An 18,685-nucleotide genomic window follows, 5' to 3' on the forward strand; every position below is an offset into this window, starting at 1 on the left:
AGCCTCTACTTATTTTTTAAAGATTTTATTTATTTATTCATGAGAGACACAGAGAGAGGCAGAGACACAGGCAGAGGGAGAAGCAGGCTCCACACAGGGAGCCCGATGCGGGACTTGATCCCAGGACTCCAGGGTCACTCTCTGGGCCAAAGGCAGGCAGTAAGCCGCTGAGCCACCCAGGGATTCCCCACCTCTACTTAAATAAATAGAAAAGCTTAGGCCAAAGTGGGAGAAGTAGGTGACTATTTTTATATGTCTGGTTATCTTTGAGTACTCAGGGAAGAATGTTATAAAGCTTTATGGCTGGGATGCCTGGGTGGCTCAGTGGTTGAGTGTCTGCCTTCAGCTCAGGGTGTGATCCTGGAGTCCCAGGATCGAGTCCCATTTTGAGCTCCCTACATGGAGCCTGTTTCTGCCTCTGCCTATGTCTCTGCCTCTCTCTGTGTGTGTCTCTCTCATGAATAAATAAAATCTTTTAAAAAATTTAAAAATTTAAAAATTTTTAAAAAATAAAGCTTTATGGCTAAGTTTGTTGGCTTTGGAGTCAGAACAGACTGAGCTCAAATCTTGGTTCAATCATTTACTAGTTGTGTGACCTTAGGCAAACTTCTATAGGATTTCTCTCTACCTCAGTTTTCTTAAGAATCATATGAATACCACATATCTGCCTCAAAATTTTTATAAAGATTAAGTTGAATAATCCATGTAAATTGCTTAGAATTGTTCAGCACAGAAAAAAACACTCAGATATTAGCAATGTTTATGTTACCCTTCTATAATCCCACTTGATGACTTTGTTGATATCTACAACTGAACATTATGTCTGAATGACTATTTTCCTGACTTATTAATATTAGGGGAAGGTTATTAAGTAGACATAGCTTACTTACACAACAAATGGACCCTCCATCTCTATGTGGCATCTATTTCCATAATGAAAATAGGGAGAAAAATCACTACTTAATAAAATCCTTCAAAATGTAATTTCAGTCTGTGTTTGAAAGGCCCAGCGATTGTTAGGAATCTGGAAGAAGCAGTAACCAGAATAGAGATCTTAGAACAGCCTGTTCCAAAGCCAGGTTGCTGGGTTAAGCAATTAACGGTCTAGCTGGGTTTGTATTTAGATCCATGTACCAGGCAAGAAATACTATTTTCACCCATAAAAGTGAATCTGCATGTAATTGGCTTAACGTTTTTTTGCCCTAGACAGTGACTCCACAATGAACAGTTACCAATAATATACATCCTTTAGATAGATAGGGAGATAAATCATTCTTAATCCAATCATACATTTTATTTTTTTTTCCAATCATACATTTTAATTATCAAATAACTCCAAAGAACTTACTAGGGTTTGTAGAGTTTTTTTGTAAGGATGATCACAATTGATCACATTTACTTGCAAGATTTCTTTAAGATTTTATTTATTTATTCATGAGAGACACAGAGAGAGAGAGGCAGAGACCTAGGCAGAGGGAGAAGCAGCCCCCCCACCCCCCACCCCCCAGGGAGCCTGATGCTAGACTAGATCCCAGGCCACGGGATTACGACCTGAGCCAAATTCAGACAGCCAACTCCTGAGCCACTTAGGTGCCTCTACTTCAGGATTTCAATAGAAATTGATCTAATTCTATATGAGGAGACTGATCCAAAATGTAAAGTTCACATGTGTCCAGTGTAACACAGCTAGAATCAACAAATTTATTACCCCAAATTTAGTATTCTTTCCATTACTGCAAGGTGATGCCAACATTCTCTTGCTACTTCATAGAATATCATAGAGTTTGAAAGTAACAATGGGAAAGATGAATACCATTAATATTTGAATACTTAATACCTTATTATTTGAAGAAAACAAGTAATCTACAAATCAAAGTAATTATAAAATCTGATTTTAGAGACTCACTAAAACATTTTGATTTATTTTCCCACTCAGAATATTGAAAAGAAAATCTCTAAGCTTCAGGTATCTCTTACAGAAAAGGGGAGAGAAGAAAAAAATAGAGAGAGGGCATGGGAGGAGATATGACAATAGCCAAGATTTCAGTGTTTATTACATGCCAGGTGCCATTGTAAGCATTTACATGATTCATCTGCTGTACTACTCATGAGAACCCCACAAAGTAATTACAACATTTTCACTAAATGGATGAGAGAAAAAGTAATTTGTCCAAAGTCACACTGTCTCTACTAAGGGAGGGGGGGTTGTTAAGATTTCACACTCTGAAACAGCTCTGGGCCCATATTTTTAATCACAGTGCTATATCTTCTTGATTTCATATAATTTAGCATTAATAAGTGTGTATTTCTTCAATTCCTTGAAGTTTAGGGTAACAATGATGGGTTAAAACTCCAAAAGGTTTCACTAGTCTTGTGGCAGCACCCAGATTCTGGTGTCATCCTAGGCCTACAGCGAAAGCGTGTGCATTCCGACTGACCATGTACTTCCAGCCAGCTGCATGTAATCACTGTTTGTGATTCAACTTATACTGATGACCAGCATTTTCTTCTTGTGTATGACTGACTGGCAGCTGTCACTCTAAATACACAGAATGATACACTGAGAATATTTTAAATAAGGTTCATTCCAATTATCTTTTTTTTAAACCATCTTAACCACTTCTAAGTGTACAATTCAATAGTGTTAAAAATATTTGCATCAAAATTCTCAGAACTTTTTCATCTTGCATGTCAAAAATGTTACACCCGTAAAACTAACTTTTTCCCATTTCCCCTTATCCCCTTAATGCTGGCCTTTGGTAACTGTCATTCTACTTTCTGTTCTTTGAATCGGACTACTTAAGATTGATTATACAACTGGAATCATACAGTATTTGTCTTTTTGTGACTAGCTTATTTCACTTATTAGTGAAAATAAAAGCCCGTATGCTTATTAGCATAAAGTTCTCAAGGTTCATCCATATTGGAGCATGTGACAAGATTTCCTTCCTTTTTAAGGCTGAATATTATTCTACTGCAGGTACATACTGCATTTCATTTATCTATTTATCAGTTAGTGGCCATTGGGTTCCTTCCAACTCTTGTCTATTCAAGTGCTACTTGAATGTGAGTGTGCAGATATCTCTTTGGGACCCTGTTTTCAATCCTTGTATATGTAGATACAGTAGTAGTATTTCTGGATCTTTTGGTAGTTCCATTTTTAACTTTTTGAGAACCCCCCCCCATTGTTTTCCATAGTGATTGCATCATTTCACTGTCCTACATACAGTGCACTAGGGTTCAAATTTCTCTATACCCTCGTCAACACTTGTTATTGTCTGTAAAAATTGTATCTTTTTCAGTTTTTTGATGAAGCAATCTGATTTCAAAAAATGTAATATCATTGAAGCCCTCTAAATGTTTAATTTTAGGAGCTAAATATTTCCCAGAACATTCCTTGAGTAAATGAGTAACTTGCTCTTTTGAACCTAAAACACATACTTGTTTCTTCATTCTTTTGGCTACCACTGTCTTACCCAGCTCTAAAAGCTTCTTAAAATTAGTCAGAGGGAGACAAGTGGGAAGGTGTAGACTTCTCACTTTGACAATCTGCTAAAGATGGAGAAAAAAAATGGTGCTATTCAAAGACACTTTGTACTTGGAGATGTAGAATTTAGGATGGAAATAAACCCAGTGAAATAGCAAGAATGCTTGAAAGAGAAGTCACCAACCCACCACTGCAGAAGGCTGAATTCCAAGGAAATATGCCCAATATCCATGAAGCTGAGAAGTAAGTTTCTGTAATCATGCCTTTCTATTTTTCTATTTCTCATTTACTTTGAAAGATCAATCATTAGGTGCAGGAAAGCTAGTCCTGCTAGTGAAATATGGAAATTAACCAAATGATAGGATCTTATGCAAGTAACAGTGGATATGGATATTTGTATAGTGACCCAATTATGGAGTAAGTAACTAGAAATTGCCAATCTTTGACTTTAAGAAAAAAGCACTAGTTATGTTAGTTGTCTCTAATATTGTGATACTGTGGTATAAGTTTTAAAAGAAAGCTCTTAAAAACATTTATCTTATTTCTATTGTTCGATTTTTTTCTTGTTTACATTTCTCATTTCACTAGTAGAAACTTCTAGGAGCGAATATCTTTTTCATTCTAAACACTAGAACAGAGGAACAAAGTGAAATTGTAATATATTTAATGTCACATGTATTCACAATAAGATAACAATATTAATATTCTTAAAAGAATTGTTAGTGTGGAAAGAAATCAGAAAATTTCACCTTGTATAGCTAGTGACTAATGTTATCAGAGAATTTATAAAAATAATTGATAAAAAAACATAGTAAGACATATTTTTTAATATAAAGAAAAACAAATATTGGCCAAAACTCAGGGTAGCTCACTTGAAAAGAAATAAAAATAACAAACCAAAAAAAAAAAAAAAAAAAAAAACAACAACAACAACAACAAAAAACTGTCTCCAGTTACATAAGACAAGAATATGTGGAACTATAAGAGTAAAAGTCAATAATAAGCTAAAAACAGGAACTTTTTCTGTGAGACATCTAAAAGTAGCAAAACTGAGGACAATGTAATTTGCTTTTCCATATATATTCTGTGTTATGATTATCTAGCATGATGAATGAAATAGAAATGTCTCTGCCATTATAAAGCTTTCTATAATTTCTTGTTGATGGTTAGTATTCAACAATGGAGAATACTTTTATTTTTAAATAAAAATAGTCTTTTACAACATTTCAACTTAGCCTTTGCTAATCTTAAAAAGCCAAATACCTTATTAAATTTATGGAAAATGTTGTGTAATGACAAAGTTGGAGGGAAAATAGTACATTCTATAAAGTAGAAAAAAAACTCATGAAGCAATAAACAGCAGCATGTATTTCCTGTTTTTAGAAGTAACTGCTGGGATCCCTGGGTGGCGCAGTGGTTTAGCGCCTGCCTTTGGCCCAGGGCTCGATCCTGGAGACCCGGGATCGAATCCCACGTCAGGCTCCCGGTGCATGGAGCCTGCTTCTCCCTCTGCCTGTGTCTCTGCCTTTCTCTCTCTCTCTGTGACTATCATAAATAAATAAAAATTAAAAAAAAAAAAAAGCTATCTTAAAAAAAAAAAATAGAAGTAACTGCTGAAGCTTATCACTTGACTAACAGGCTTATTTTATGAAGGAGTCATTAATGTATAATATAGTGAGAATTTGGAGAACTCTATGGAATTTGTCACAAAGCGGCCATGAAACAAATAGGAGATTTCTTAGAGAAAATGGGGATAGAATAGAGAAAAGTAGAGGCCTTTGACTTTTCCAGGGGATTGTTTAGTAATAGTTGGAAAATAATAAGTAATGTGCAACTATATAACAATATTCTATTTCTTTCTAGTCTAACAAAGTTTTCCTCAATGAAGTAACAAGGGAGCACCATTTTCTGATGGATACTAATACTAATAACATAGCCAAACAAGCTATTTGACTTGTTTTGTTATAATACTCATTTCAGGTAGTGGATGGGTTTCTATGGAGTTGTAAGAATTATGCCAGAGGATGCTTAACTACATATAATTACTCTAACCTGCCAGCACCTCAGATGTCCTCTGGAGTACCCTTTTGCTCACTAGGTGCTTCTTTTGCATGAGACCCCCTTTAAAACATTTCCACAGAATTAGCTACTGTGGCATCTTGGTAGTACCCTACCATAGCATCTGTTTTCCACAAAATAGACAACTTTGCTTTGCCATTGGTGGGAGTGAAGCTCAATGCCTACACAGATTCCTTCTCTTTCTCTGGCCAGCCTGCTGCAGCTAGGTTCTCTAGTCCCTTTGAAGACTCTCACTTGGTTTGATATGTAGAGGAAGATATCCCTAGTCCTTGCCCAAACCATATGGGGCTGGGGGTGGAAACACAATATACTGACCACTTTCTCCAAAGAATATATTTTTGGCATTTTTCATATCAATTGTTTCATACTCTTTAGGTGTGTGGTGGGCCAATGCTGGCCAAACCAATGTTATAGTCTCCTAGCATCACTTTCAGGATATGGAGATATTTGGTACCTACTTCACAGTTTTAACCTTGAGGTCCTCAGCCAAAACTGAAACAAAGTTCTACTTTTATGACTTCTATATATGCTATTTTTTTCTTATTCCCATCAATTAGGATTTTTTTTTAAAACCGAAAAACTATTTTGCGGTAATGATTGATATACAAAAAGCAGTATATTTTTGTGTTTACAACTTGGTTAGTTTAGGGGTAAGTATGTATCCATGAGGCTATCTATCCCATAAATACCCATCACCTCCAAAAGTTTTCTCCCCCTTTCTCACTTACTTATTCTTATGATAAGAACACTTAACATAAGATCTACCCTCTTAGATTTTTTTTTTTAGTATACAATACACTATTGTTAACTATGCACAATATGTTGCCCAGTAGATATTTAGAACTTACTCATGTTGCATAACTGAAACTTTTTACCCTCTGACTAATAATTCTCCCAAGCCCCTAGAAGCACCATTCTACTCTACTTCTGTGAGCTTGGCTATTTTGGATTGCTCATATAAGTGGGATCATGTAGTAGTTACTCTTCTGTTCTGACTTTTCACTTAGCATAATGTCCTCCAAGTTCATCAATTAGGTTTTTAGTTTGGAGAAAGGATTGTGTTTTGCGGAAAAGACTATTTAAAGCACATGTTTTTCTTAAGATTTAAGCACAATTCTAAGTCTAGGTATTTTTGCATAAAAACATACTTACTTGATTCCATTAACTCATAAATTTAACAGATTAAGTTCCCTTGAAATTTATCCCCCCCCCCAAAAAAAAAGATTTATTCCCATTTACAAACCTCGTTAAATAAGCTTCTTTAAACATTTTAAACTATACTTTTTAAACAAACACTACAAATGCCTACTGGGGCAAACTTAAAATACAATAAGCCAATACTTCCTAGGTACTTAACTCCTATAAGACTAATAAATCAAATCTATAGATGTATAGTAAATTAGATTCTCGTAAACCCGTGAAACATCTTAAAATCATACCTGGTAGCAAGACTTCCAGTTAGAGATGGCAGATGAAATATAACCATTAAAGTTTGTTTCTTTTCAATACTCAACTTAAATGACAGTAAAGTGATTTTTTAAAAAGAAGGAAACATAGGACAAAGAAAAAAAAAAGGAAATAATAGCAATAATTTTGGAAGCTGGAAAGCAGATAGTTTAGGAGACAGAGGAACTAGCAGAAAAGTTAAGAGGTGCCAAATTGTAGTAAAGGGTTCTCAAAAGATAGTTGCTGATATTGAGTCAGAAAGATAAGACAAAAAGTCTGTTTATAAAGTATATTGATGCAAGAGAAAAGACTTAAAGTTATAGATATTAAGAATTCTATGAATCAGCTCCACTAGAGAATCTTACAATAAAGAGTACAGACTGCAAGCCTCATTGCCAATAAGCTTTTTTCATGTTCTGCTCTTAAATGGGAAAGGTGTTGAGGTGCATTCCAGAATTTAAGCACTCTTAAATTCTTAATTTAAGCACTCTTAAGTTACAGCTTCCAATATGAGCGTATTGACCAAACCAAATGCACATAAAAAAATATTTGGAAGAACAGAAGATATAAGAGGGAAGAGGGTCTTCTAAAACATCATTAATATTCTCTCTCTCTCTCTCTCTCTCTCTCTCTCTAAAGACTTTATTTATTCATGAGAGACACAGGGAGAGAGGCAGAGACATAGGCAGGGGGAAAAGTAGGCTCCCTGCAGGGAGCCCCCTATGTGGGACTCAATCCTAGGACCTCGGGATCATGTCCTGAGTCAAAAGCAGACACTCAGCCACTGAGCCACCTGGGTGCCCCATCATTAATATTCTCCGCCAAATATTTTGTATCCATAAAACCAAAATAGACTGATGCAAGAAGGAATATTCCAAAACAAAAAATAAAAGCTCTAATATGATCGCATAGATGAAAAACTCAGCAAAGCTTTTTGAAGGAAATCTTCCCCAAAGTAAAACAAAAGGATAAAAATGAAAAGAAGAGAAAAATAAATAAGAAAATTAGAGGACCAGTCATGGAAGTCCATTATCCAAATAAGAGTTTGAAAAAAGAGACAAGGGGAAAAATAGAGTGGAGAAAAGCCAGAGAAATAACTCATAAAAATGCCCCAGAACTGAAAGACTTTGAGTTTCCAAGTTGAAAGGTCCCAATTCCAAGAACAATGAATAAAAATAAACCCACACCCAGGCATATTATCGCGAAACTTAAGAAAACTTGTGACAAAGATCCTTATATCTTCTGGAGGACGTATTTATTTACTGGATCAAGAATCAGAATGGTATAGAATTTCTCTACAGGAAACTGGAAGACAATGGAGTATGCCTTCAAAATTCCAATGGTGAATTATTTTCTACTAAAAGTTTTACTAAAATTATAAATAATATGTAAGAGTAGAATAAAGCCATTTTTGTACATGCATGTCTTTAAAATTTCCCTCCCATACCCCCTTTCTTGGGTGCTCCATCAATGTAAGAAAATAAAGCAAAAAATAGAAAGGTATAGAATCCAGGAAACCAGAGATACTCATAAGGGAGAAATGATGGGGATCTCCTGAAGGGCATTTCCACTAAGATAGCTATTCTTGACAATAGCAGTCCAGGCTGGAGCAGCTCAGAATGGAGAGAGTTCAAGGTTGGCTCTGAGGAGTGGAAAAAGAAAGAGATTAAAGGAAGTGCTTTATCTTCTAAGAAGCCCAAGAGAACTAACTGTTGGCTTCTTTAGTTCATATGAAACTTCGATAAAAATTAAAACTAAGATTATAAAGAGACAAAATGTAATCATATCATCACATTGTAGAAGATTCATGTAAACCCAGTTTGAGTAATATTTATTTCTTCATCATCTCTACTTTTTTGGTATGCTTTCCTGGTGTTAAAAAATGTGATTCAACCAAGGAGATCATTATCATCATCTTAAGTCTGTTATAATAACGGTCATTCATTTGGGTTGTGGATGGGGACTCTGGGTTTCTTAGTGCTACTTCTAGATAAATCTACCAAAATACAGGTTAACAAGCCAAATCTCTTCTTTTAATGGGACTTTTCAAGCCCACCCCATTTCTTAACAACCTAGTAAATCACATGTTCCTTTATTCATTTTTTTCTCCTATCATCTCAGGCAGCTTTTGTCTGAACTAATTTACTAGGTTATATACCTATTATCCAGATTACAAGTTATATTTTCTGCCTGATTTTCTGTCTAGTTTAAAAAAATTTACATTATCTCATTATTCACCGTTCTACATATTATAGTAATCTGGTTCTTGGAGCTTATGTGTAAGTAGATAAAGATAAGAAAATGAACATCATAAATAAGTAAACTGTGTAATAAATTAAGTGATAAGTGGTAATGAGTAAAGAAAATGGATGGAGTGCCAGGAAGGGGTGTGTTGTGATTTTAATTAATAGTAGTAGGGTAAGTCTCATTAAGAAGATAACAAAGATGAGCAAAGACTTTTAGGAGGTGAGGGGCTGGCAATGCAAATACCTGGGGAAATAGAATTCTAGAAAGACAGAAAGAAAGGCCCAGAGGCAGGAGCTTGCTTTATGTATTTCAGAAACATACAAGTGAGTGTAATTGGAATGAAACGAACAGGGGAGAAAAAATGGGAGATAAGTTTGGTGAGATAATGGGCGTCACAACATATAGCATCTTAGAAGCTTTTATTCTGGATTGTTGGACTACAGCCCTTACCCAGAGTGAAACAAAAGCAATGAATGATTTTGAGTGAAGAAATGGCAAGATCTGACTTACATTTAAAAGACTTATTCTAACTGAAATGGAAAAATAGACCATTGAACCAACAAGAATAGAAGCAGACAGACCAGTTAGGAAGTTATTGCTGTGATTCAGGTGGGAAGTGGTGGTGGTTTAGACCAAGATGGTAGTGATGCCAATAAGTGCTCACATTCTGTTTATATTTTAAATTAAGAGCCAGTAGATTTTCCTGATAGATAGGATGTGGGGTTTGAGAGAGTAAAGAGAAAGTAAAGATAAAATGAGTTCAGTATTCCTCCAAGGTTTGTGGCCCAAGCAAATGGATTGTCTCTCATGTGAAATGGGAAATATGAGGTGGAGTGGATTTGCAGAGAATTCATGAGTTTATTTCTGAACATGTTAACTTTGAGATGTCCAGTAGGGGATAAAAGTGGAGAATACACAGGTTGGCTATATGAATCTGGGATTTTGAGGGGAAATCTATGCTGGAAATATAGCTTTGGGAGTTTTCAATATGTAGATGATAACAGAAACCATGATGAGCTCACCAAAAGAGTGAGCATGGATAGATGACCAAGAACTGAGGCCTAGGTGTCTCCAGTTTGGGGAGAAGAAGACCTGGCAAAAGAGACAGAAGGAGCAACCAGTGCAGTAGGAGAAAAACGGAAATTGTGATATCCCAGAAGCCAGCAAAGGAAGTGTTTGAGGAAGGAGGTGTAGAGGTCAAGGTGCTGAATGAGAATTGAGATGACCATTGGTTTTATGAAGCTCAAGAACTTTGAAGACTTGAACAAGAACAGTTTCAGGGCAATAGTCAACCTGGAAGCCCAACTGGACCAGATTTAAGAGAACATAGAAGTATTAAAAATGCCAAATATAGATTATTTCAAGGAGTCTTTCTGCAGAGGGGTGCAGAAGAAGGGAGTGCTCGTTGATGGAGTAAATTGGGTCAAGAGAGGGCTGTTTTTTAGGATGGGAGAAATAAACACATGTTTTTATGTGAATGAGAATAATCCAGCAAGGAGGGGGAAATGTGACAATGTGCAGTTCAGAGTTGCAGAAGGATTCTTTGAATAGGTGAGGGGAGAGGGAGCTAAATGAGCTTAAAATGGTATATGAGAAAGCTGAGTGAGTGGGTGCAGGTGCCAGTAGGAGGCACGACGTGGTGCTGAGAGTCTATGCAAGTTCTCTGAATGCTTCACTTTGTTCCATAAATTCGATTAGCAAGATCATCAGTTGAGAATATGAATGGAAGGAGTTTATGAGGGCTTTTTTAGGAGAAAAGAAATGGTGGGAAATCCCCTTCTAGGAGAATGGGAGAGTGCATAATAGGAAAAAAGCATACACGTACCAAGCAGTACTCTGGGCCCACTGGAGGTTCACAGGAATATTCTGGAAAACCTGCTTGGTCATGCTTCTATAGCTGAATTTGAAAATACAAAACAACTTTACAGTTGTTTTTTTAAGATGGACTTTGAATAAACAATGTTCTCAAATAACAGGCTAAACTTCTCTTAGAAGCCCAAACAGGTCCATGTGTGATCGTTGGTGGGTTTCTGTGTAATGAGTGTACACATATAGGGCTGCTGCTGAACTTATATCAACTCTACTACCTGGCTGTTCACCTCTCCCTCTTCGTGAAACCTCTCTGGATCTCCTTCTGCACATTTCCTTCTCTTTCTGGTATGTTTTTCCTTTTTATGTCACTTCTAGATGGAAAGCTTAATGTATGAACTGATGAGCATTACCAGTGTCTTTAAGCCAGAGGAAAAGAGAAAAAAAAACAATAACACAGGTACTAGAATGCCTGCAGACAGAGAAAGCAAAGATACTGATTTAGATAAGACATTATTCAAAATGATGGGCCCATGAAGGTAAGCCTAGCTGAACCATGTCCTAAATATAAACAACCTCAATAAAAAAGCAAGCAAGATGATGGTATGAGATAGATCTCAGAAGGACACCTAAGCTATCTTGAGTTACTTTTGGCAGCACTTCCAGATACTGTGTTACCTGAACACTGAATCTCTTATTTAATGATCTATCTTTTCAAGCAAAGGAGGAATACATTTCTTGCTTCTTTGTTTTCATTTATTTACAAGAAATTCATCTAATCCCTCGTTTACTTTTAAACCAAGCAATCTCTCTTTTTTTTTTAAGAGTGAAGTATTTATTTTTTTTAAGTTGCTCTATTTATTTAAGTAATCTCTATACCCAGTGTGGAGCCCAAACTCACAACCCCAAGATCAAGAGCCGCAAACTCTTCCAACTAAGCCAGCCAGTTACCCCAAACCAAGCAGTTGCTTACAATATGACATAATAGTTTAAAACTTCCTATCACAGTTTGGATTTCTGAGCTGCATGGTCTTAGACAAATTATCTAATCTCTCATTGTTTGGTGTTTTAATATCTACAAGTTATAGGGTTGGTCTGAGAATTAAATAGTATTATTATAGATAAGCTACCTTTTACCTCTTATTCCCAACATCCCAAGTCATACAGCTAGTAAAGTGGAACTGTAGCTATTACTTCCACCACCACCACAGTTTTTAAATCTGATTCTTGTAGGTCCCATGAGTAACTGCTTCCCATTTGGAAATAAAATCAGAAGGCAAGAATGAGTCTTTCTTAATCCTTGTATTGAAAACTCTATTTTTACAGGAAACAAAGAGTTTACACATCATGTCTCTAAGGGTATCACTGGTTTTGTTGTTGTTGTTGTTGTTGTTGTTTTTATCTTGCAGGATGTAATGGCTTGATGGAATATTTAAATATAAGTTATTCTGTTGAAAGGAGAGGAATCCAGGTCTTCAAGCTACTGGTGCATTTTTGCACAGTGCTGCCCCCTGCTGCATGATGCATCACTTTATTTTTTCACCCATCATATCCTAAAATTAACAAGCCAAATCTCCTATTATAAAGTCATACTAAAGAGTAAACTGAGGCCCTGGAGTGACCAAGGTGACACTAATGGTGGAAAATTTAGGATTAGGCTACTGAAAATCCACTTCTTCCTGCTTTGCCACATTGTCCTTCCCCTATTAAATGTCAACAAATTATTGGGTGCCTACTATGAGCCTGGTGCTATTAGAAGCACTCAAAATGGGTAAGTGAAAACCAAGAAATCTGTACTGATAAAACTCATATTCTTGTGTAGGTAAATAGCCAACAAATAAGGAAAAAATACCAATAAATAGAATCATTTAAGGTTATGATTGGTACATTAAATAATAATAATGATAACTAATATTTATGAGTTACTATGAGAAGAGCAAGCTAAGGGCTCTGCTCAGAGTGCTTTCTGTGATTTGCTTCATTGGATTCTCATAGCAACTCTCAAGTAGCTATTAAACCTTACAGATGAAGATACTGAGGCAAGGCCAGAATGATGCTAAGAGGAGGAACCTGGACTTGAAACAGAACCCCTCTGACTCCAGAGGTATTTAGGGCAGTCTTCTCTAGGGAGATGGCACTGAAGAGGAGAAACCAAGCTTTTGAAGATCGAGGGGACAGCAAGCCAGGTAGAAGGAACAGCATGTGCAGAGGCCCAGAAGTGGCAGTGAGTTTGGAATATCTAGGTGAAAAAAAAAAAAAAAAAAAAAGGCACATGGCTGTATTAGAGAAGAATGCAAGGGAAAGAACAGAGGCTAGGTCATGCTACGGAGCTTGGATTTTATTCTAAATTACAAGATATTGTTGGAGAATTGTCATCAGAGGAATAACCTTATTCCTGATAAGGAGCCTGCTCTTGATATTGAAAAGAAAATAGATTGTAGGAGGACAAGAATTGGTAAAGGGAACTAGTGAGGAATGATAATTTCTTTCCCACCTAGACCTCCTTCCTTTTCTCAAGGCCTAACATTCCTAGTTCTCCAGCCCTTCTCTAAGGCTTTCAGCCAGGTTGCTTTCTTAGGTTCTCTGGTTTGTCAGTGTCCCCCCTCACAGGGTGGCTCCCCCGCACTGGGCAGGCTACTATAAATCTCCTCTGACAAGGGAACCATAACTTCTCTTAGTCACACATCACGCCATCAAATGCACCTGAGGGCTCCCTCCTCTTTTCTTTCTCATATGTCCATTGGATAGGATTGGATTTGTAGCCAACTAAATCTCCATGTCTTCAGCTTGATCCTAACAAATCTAGAGTCCCACATCATGTAGTTAGCAGATTTCTTTTAGTACTGCTTTTTAGAAAAATATGAAAACCAGATTCCCATGTTTGTAAACATAAAGCCCTATTTTAATCCTAAGCTTTCTTCCCAGAAATAAGGTGTGGTGCTTTTATTTCTCAATACTTCCGATTTCCTTTTACTTGAAAATTTCCTCCCTGCCCAAATTTTGAGTAAATTGTTCCGAAACTCCTTACCTACTTTATATCACATTATCTAGATTAGCACTGAATCAAACCCTTTTGTTCCATGAATGCAGCAGCAGAATTACAGTGGAATGAGAGAGAATCCTCAACCTTGTTTCCCTAAGTTGTGGGGAACTTTGAAAATAATAAGGTAATCAGAACTAAGTTTTCCATGATTTCAGTGACTATATATATATTCATCCTGTATCAAAAAAGGAATTATGTGTAGCGGATGGTAACATGGACACAACCACATGATCTAGACAAACTAAACCTTTATACTCAAAGTGACCAGAGATATGGTCTATCTGTTCTGCTATCCTGGGGCAAGGCTTTCATCTGTAATGTGCCTGCTAGCACTCCAGCCGTGGTGCCTCCCGAATGTCTTCACCTGAACGTCCCCAGCGATAATGCTCAACTGTCCCTGGAAACTCTCTCCTACCTTTTTCATATTTTTATCTGTAGCACTGCTATTCTGCATTGAAATCTATGATACCAACATTCTCTCTCCTTAACATCCAGTTGCTGAGTCTGAAATACCCTTCTCCTAAAATGTCAGTCAAATTAGCTTTTCCTTTCCATCCCCACTGCCATTTCACATCCTCATTGTCTCTCACCTGAACATTGCAGTAGTCTTTCTATCCTTATCTCTCCATTTTCATTAATTTTACCCATTACTGTCCAAGCATTATTCCAACTTGTTGAATGAGAAGAACACTTATGCTATGAAATCATGGAGGGTCTTAACTCCAGCTCTCTCATTTATTAGCCTGTCCAGCCATGAGAACATAACCTTCCTGAGTTCAGTTGCCTAATTTGTGAAATGGAGATAAATAGTATATATTTCACAGGATTGTTATGAGAGTTAAATGAGATCATGCATGCCAGGAGCTTAGCAAAATGCCTGGCACTCTGTGAGTAATCAATAATTATTAGCTGTTATCTTCATCACCTGCTCCTGCTCAAGAACAATTGAGACAATGGCCACTGAATTAAAAGTAGAATCCTCAGTTTTGGCCTTCAGTGCCTTCCACCTTGTGTACCCAAATTATATATAATGTACATAAACATTACATAAACCCTAGTAATACTGAACCATATCATGTTTCCTAAGTGTGCCTTCATGTTCCTTTGTCCTGTCTTTTATCAGGTATCTTCCTCTCTCTAGAATCCTTCCTTTGGCTCTCTCCTCCTTTCTATTTCAATCTCTTTTTAAAGATTTTTTTGTGAAGCTTTTCCCAATCCCTCAACTGTATATAATTAAATCTCATCCTTCGAACTCGTATTTCAAGTATAGCTTTCCTGTGTTAACCTCTATCCTAGGATACTCATTAAGTATTGTCTCATTGGCTGTTAGATTCTAATCATGAAATCAAGGAGTAGGACTTGCAGGGCTACCATGAATGAATGTGCATGTTGACCCCTTCATAAGGGGTTATAGACCCAACCAAGTCTATGAATGTGACTGAAAGCCAACTTCAACCACTCATCAAACTGATGAGCCCCATAACACCAAGCCCAGTTGGTGTGCTGCATCCATCAAGAATTCTTCCCCCCCCCCCGTCATTTGCATGCAGGTGCCATATAGAATAGTGCTGGGATTGACTGCATTCATCTTTGCATCCTAAACAGCATGTAGACCTAGTGTGGGAGCATATACATAGTAGGTTCTTCATCAACCTGGTTTACTTGATTCTGATTTAACCCAATCTGGTTGTGAAATGTAAGACCATAAACTTAAGGTTTAGACTCTGTTTTGATTATTTGCCCAGGCTGTATGCAGAAAAGAATGGAAGTTGAGGGTCCTGCCAAGCCCTGCTCAACAGCTACCATATCTTAATCTCAAACAGGGCAAGTAAAACTCAAGTGTCTATTAGATAGTCGAGACTTTAGTTTTTATTCTCTAATTGACAGTTGATAGGACATGTGGTTCTATTTGAAGGCTAGTTTCTTTATTGTTTCCAATAAAGTAAATCCTTCAAGTAAAGTAGGCTAAGAGAGATTTTAATACCATTATTATTGTGTAAGAGAAAGTCTCATCATCTTTTAAATTAACTCAGAATTAAGTAAACGATCATCTAGTTCACTTGGCAGTTTGTAAAAGTTGCCCTGGAAGTAGTCAAGCCTGGGGTTTTCCTGGTTCCACGCAAGAATGAAGGCATGAGGGCAGCCTGGGTAGCTCATTGGTTTAGTGGTTTAGTGCAGCCTTCAGCCCAGGGCCTGATCCTGGAGACCTGGGATTGAGTCCCACATTGGGCTCCCTGCATGGAGCCTGCTTCTCCCTCTGCCTGTGTCTCTGCCTCTCTCTCTCTCTCTCTCTCTCTCTCTGTGTGTGTGTGTATGTGTGTGTGTGTGTGTGTGTGTCTCATGAATAAATAAATAAAATCTTAAAAAAAAGAATGGAGGCATGATGTTGGGCCCCCACAGAAGCCTTGGAAAACTAGTCTCTTCCCCTAACTACTGTTTACTTGTCATTTGAAGAACTTTCTTATTTGAGCTGTAGCTCTTGTTTGGAGACTTCTTGAAGTTCTCATGTCTTTCTATCTTGAATGTGAATAAGTTCAAAATCTCTTCTAAGAACAAGTTCAGTAAATGATAGCAAAAATCATGGACACCTAAAATTTCAGGGGATGCCAGCCTGGGGTGATACGAGATGTGGAACCTGAAGCTCAAGGACCCTGGTGATAATGGATGGGTTCCTATTGCTGTTTAGAGTCAAAAGGAACCTCTGAAACACAATAGCAGAGTGGGGCACAAAGGAACCAGAACCGTTCTCACTTCCCTTAAAAGGTGCTCAGTTTTGTATAATCTCCCAGCCTGTGGGAGCAGGTACTACCCAGAAGGGAAAGTAGCCAGTGAAAGATTCTGTATGTGGCCCACATGTGACCCGTGGGCTCCCAATTCGCAGCCCTTGCCTTGCTTTAAAATTACAAGAGAGTCCTAGTCCCAGGACTCTGAGAAAGAAGCATGCATAGAACTTGCTTTTTGCTTTATTCACAACCAATCACATCATTGTATTCTCTATTCAAATAGAGGCATCATTTCCCCCCTTAAAAGTGCTAGAACTATACCTCACAGGGAAGAAATTAATAAAGACAGCATTTATCTACTTCCTATGGTCACTTTTACCTGCATGCGATAATAGTTTAAGTGGCCCTTTCCTCCTTGCTTGTAAATGAGCCCACAGGCATAATAGGAATAAGGCGTAGCCAATAAAGGTGGCAAATAAAACTCTTAGAGCAGTATTTGAATTCTCTGTAACTCACTGAAATTAGAATTCAGCACACACTTGAGTATTTAAATGGAGCCTGTGGCATGTCTTGCTGTAGGCTAAGAGACCCAGGTAAGAGGAGACCAGTTAATAGGAACATTTATAAAAGAAACTGTTGAATTTGGCTTTAGATTTTTGAAAATCTATTTCAAATTTTTTATTCTTAATTTTGCAATTTAAATTTACCATATGTTATTTTTGAAATGGGAATTTTTGCAAAAATGTCTACTGAACTTCCCTTTTTCTAGTTATTCATTAATTCAGTGAATATTTATTAGCAGCTACTAGTGCCAAGAACCCATCTAAGTATAAGAGATCCATCAGTTAACAAAAAAAAGATAAAGATCCCTGCCATCAAGGAGCTTATATATAAGAACTAATAACTAATAAATTTCCTGGTATGTTAGGAGGAAGTAACTACAATGGGAAAAGTGAAAGAAGGACTAGGGCCAGGGGGTATGTACACTGTATTTTTAAGTAGGCAATTCAAGGTGGGCCTCATGTGACTTTGGAACAAATGATCTGCAGAGGGAAACACAGTGATTTTTGTTTGTTTGTTTTTAAGATTTATTTATTTTGAGAAAGAGCAGGGGCAGAGGGAAAGAAGGTATTTTTTAAATTTTATTTTATTTTTTTTTTCTAGAGAGAGAGAGTGCCTGAGTGGGGAGGAGCAGAAGGAGAGGGAAAGAGAGAGAATCCCAAGCACATTTGGCGTGGAGCCTGACAAGGGGTTCGATCTCACAACCCTGAGATCATGACCTGACCCAAAATCAAGAGTCCAGCGCTTAACCAAGGGCAGCACCCAGGTGCCCCAGAAGCGCAGTGTTTTTTTTTTACTGAGTTTCCCACTCTGTTTTGATTTCGTTATTATTTAACAAAGCAGTATAAACTAAGTGGTAAAGAACTGGTACATGGTATGTATAGTGATAGAATACGTATCTTTAAAGGAAAGAGGGGAAGATACATTAAATACAAAATAAACCCCTTAAAGACTATCTGGTTTTGGTACTTGCATTTTTCCAGTGAGGGAAACAAATGACATTATAGCATATTTCTATAAAGCTCTGTAGTTTACAAAGTTCTCCCATTCACTTTTATTTGATATTCATTATAATTGATGGAGACAAGTAGAATTATTTCTATTTTTTTAGGTGAAGAAATGAAGTTTAGAGATTTGCTCAAGTTACTTACCTTTCAGTGGTTCTTCATTGCCTCCCTCTGATTCCTCATTTCCCAAACCTCTGATCATGATTCACAGGGCCCTTCACCATCTGGTCTCTGCTTACCTTTCACAACATCTCTTGCCAAGTTCCTTTTCACTGTCTACTGT

The 18,685-nt window shown here is 37.1% G+C and overlaps 1 protein-coding gene across 4 annotated transcripts in view; it reads left to right on the forward strand.

The window, feature by feature from the left end:
- OXR1 (oxidation resistance 1) overlaps positions 1–18,685 on the forward strand; it is a 444,691-nt gene that overhangs the window by 278,506 nt on the left and 147,500 nt on the right. Inside the window, exon 1 of one of the 4 annotated variants that reach the window (XM_025450875.3) lies at positions 3,475–3,730. The exons of the other annotated variants lie outside the window; for them this stretch is intronic. Within the exon in view, the coding sequence (XP_025306660.1) occupies positions 3,718–3,730 (13 nt within the window). The 5' untranslated portion in view covers positions 3,475–3,717. Of the gene's footprint in view, positions 1–3,474; positions 3,731–18,685 lie in introns of those variants that run through there. 4 annotated transcript variants of the gene reach the window in all.

The sequence above is a fragment of the Canis lupus genome, chromosome 13 (assembly GCF_003254725.2).
Source record: "Canis lupus dingo isolate Sandy chromosome 13, ASM325472v2, whole genome shotgun sequence".
Taxonomy (NCBI): Eukaryota; Metazoa; Chordata; class Mammalia; order Carnivora; family Canidae; genus Canis; species Canis lupus.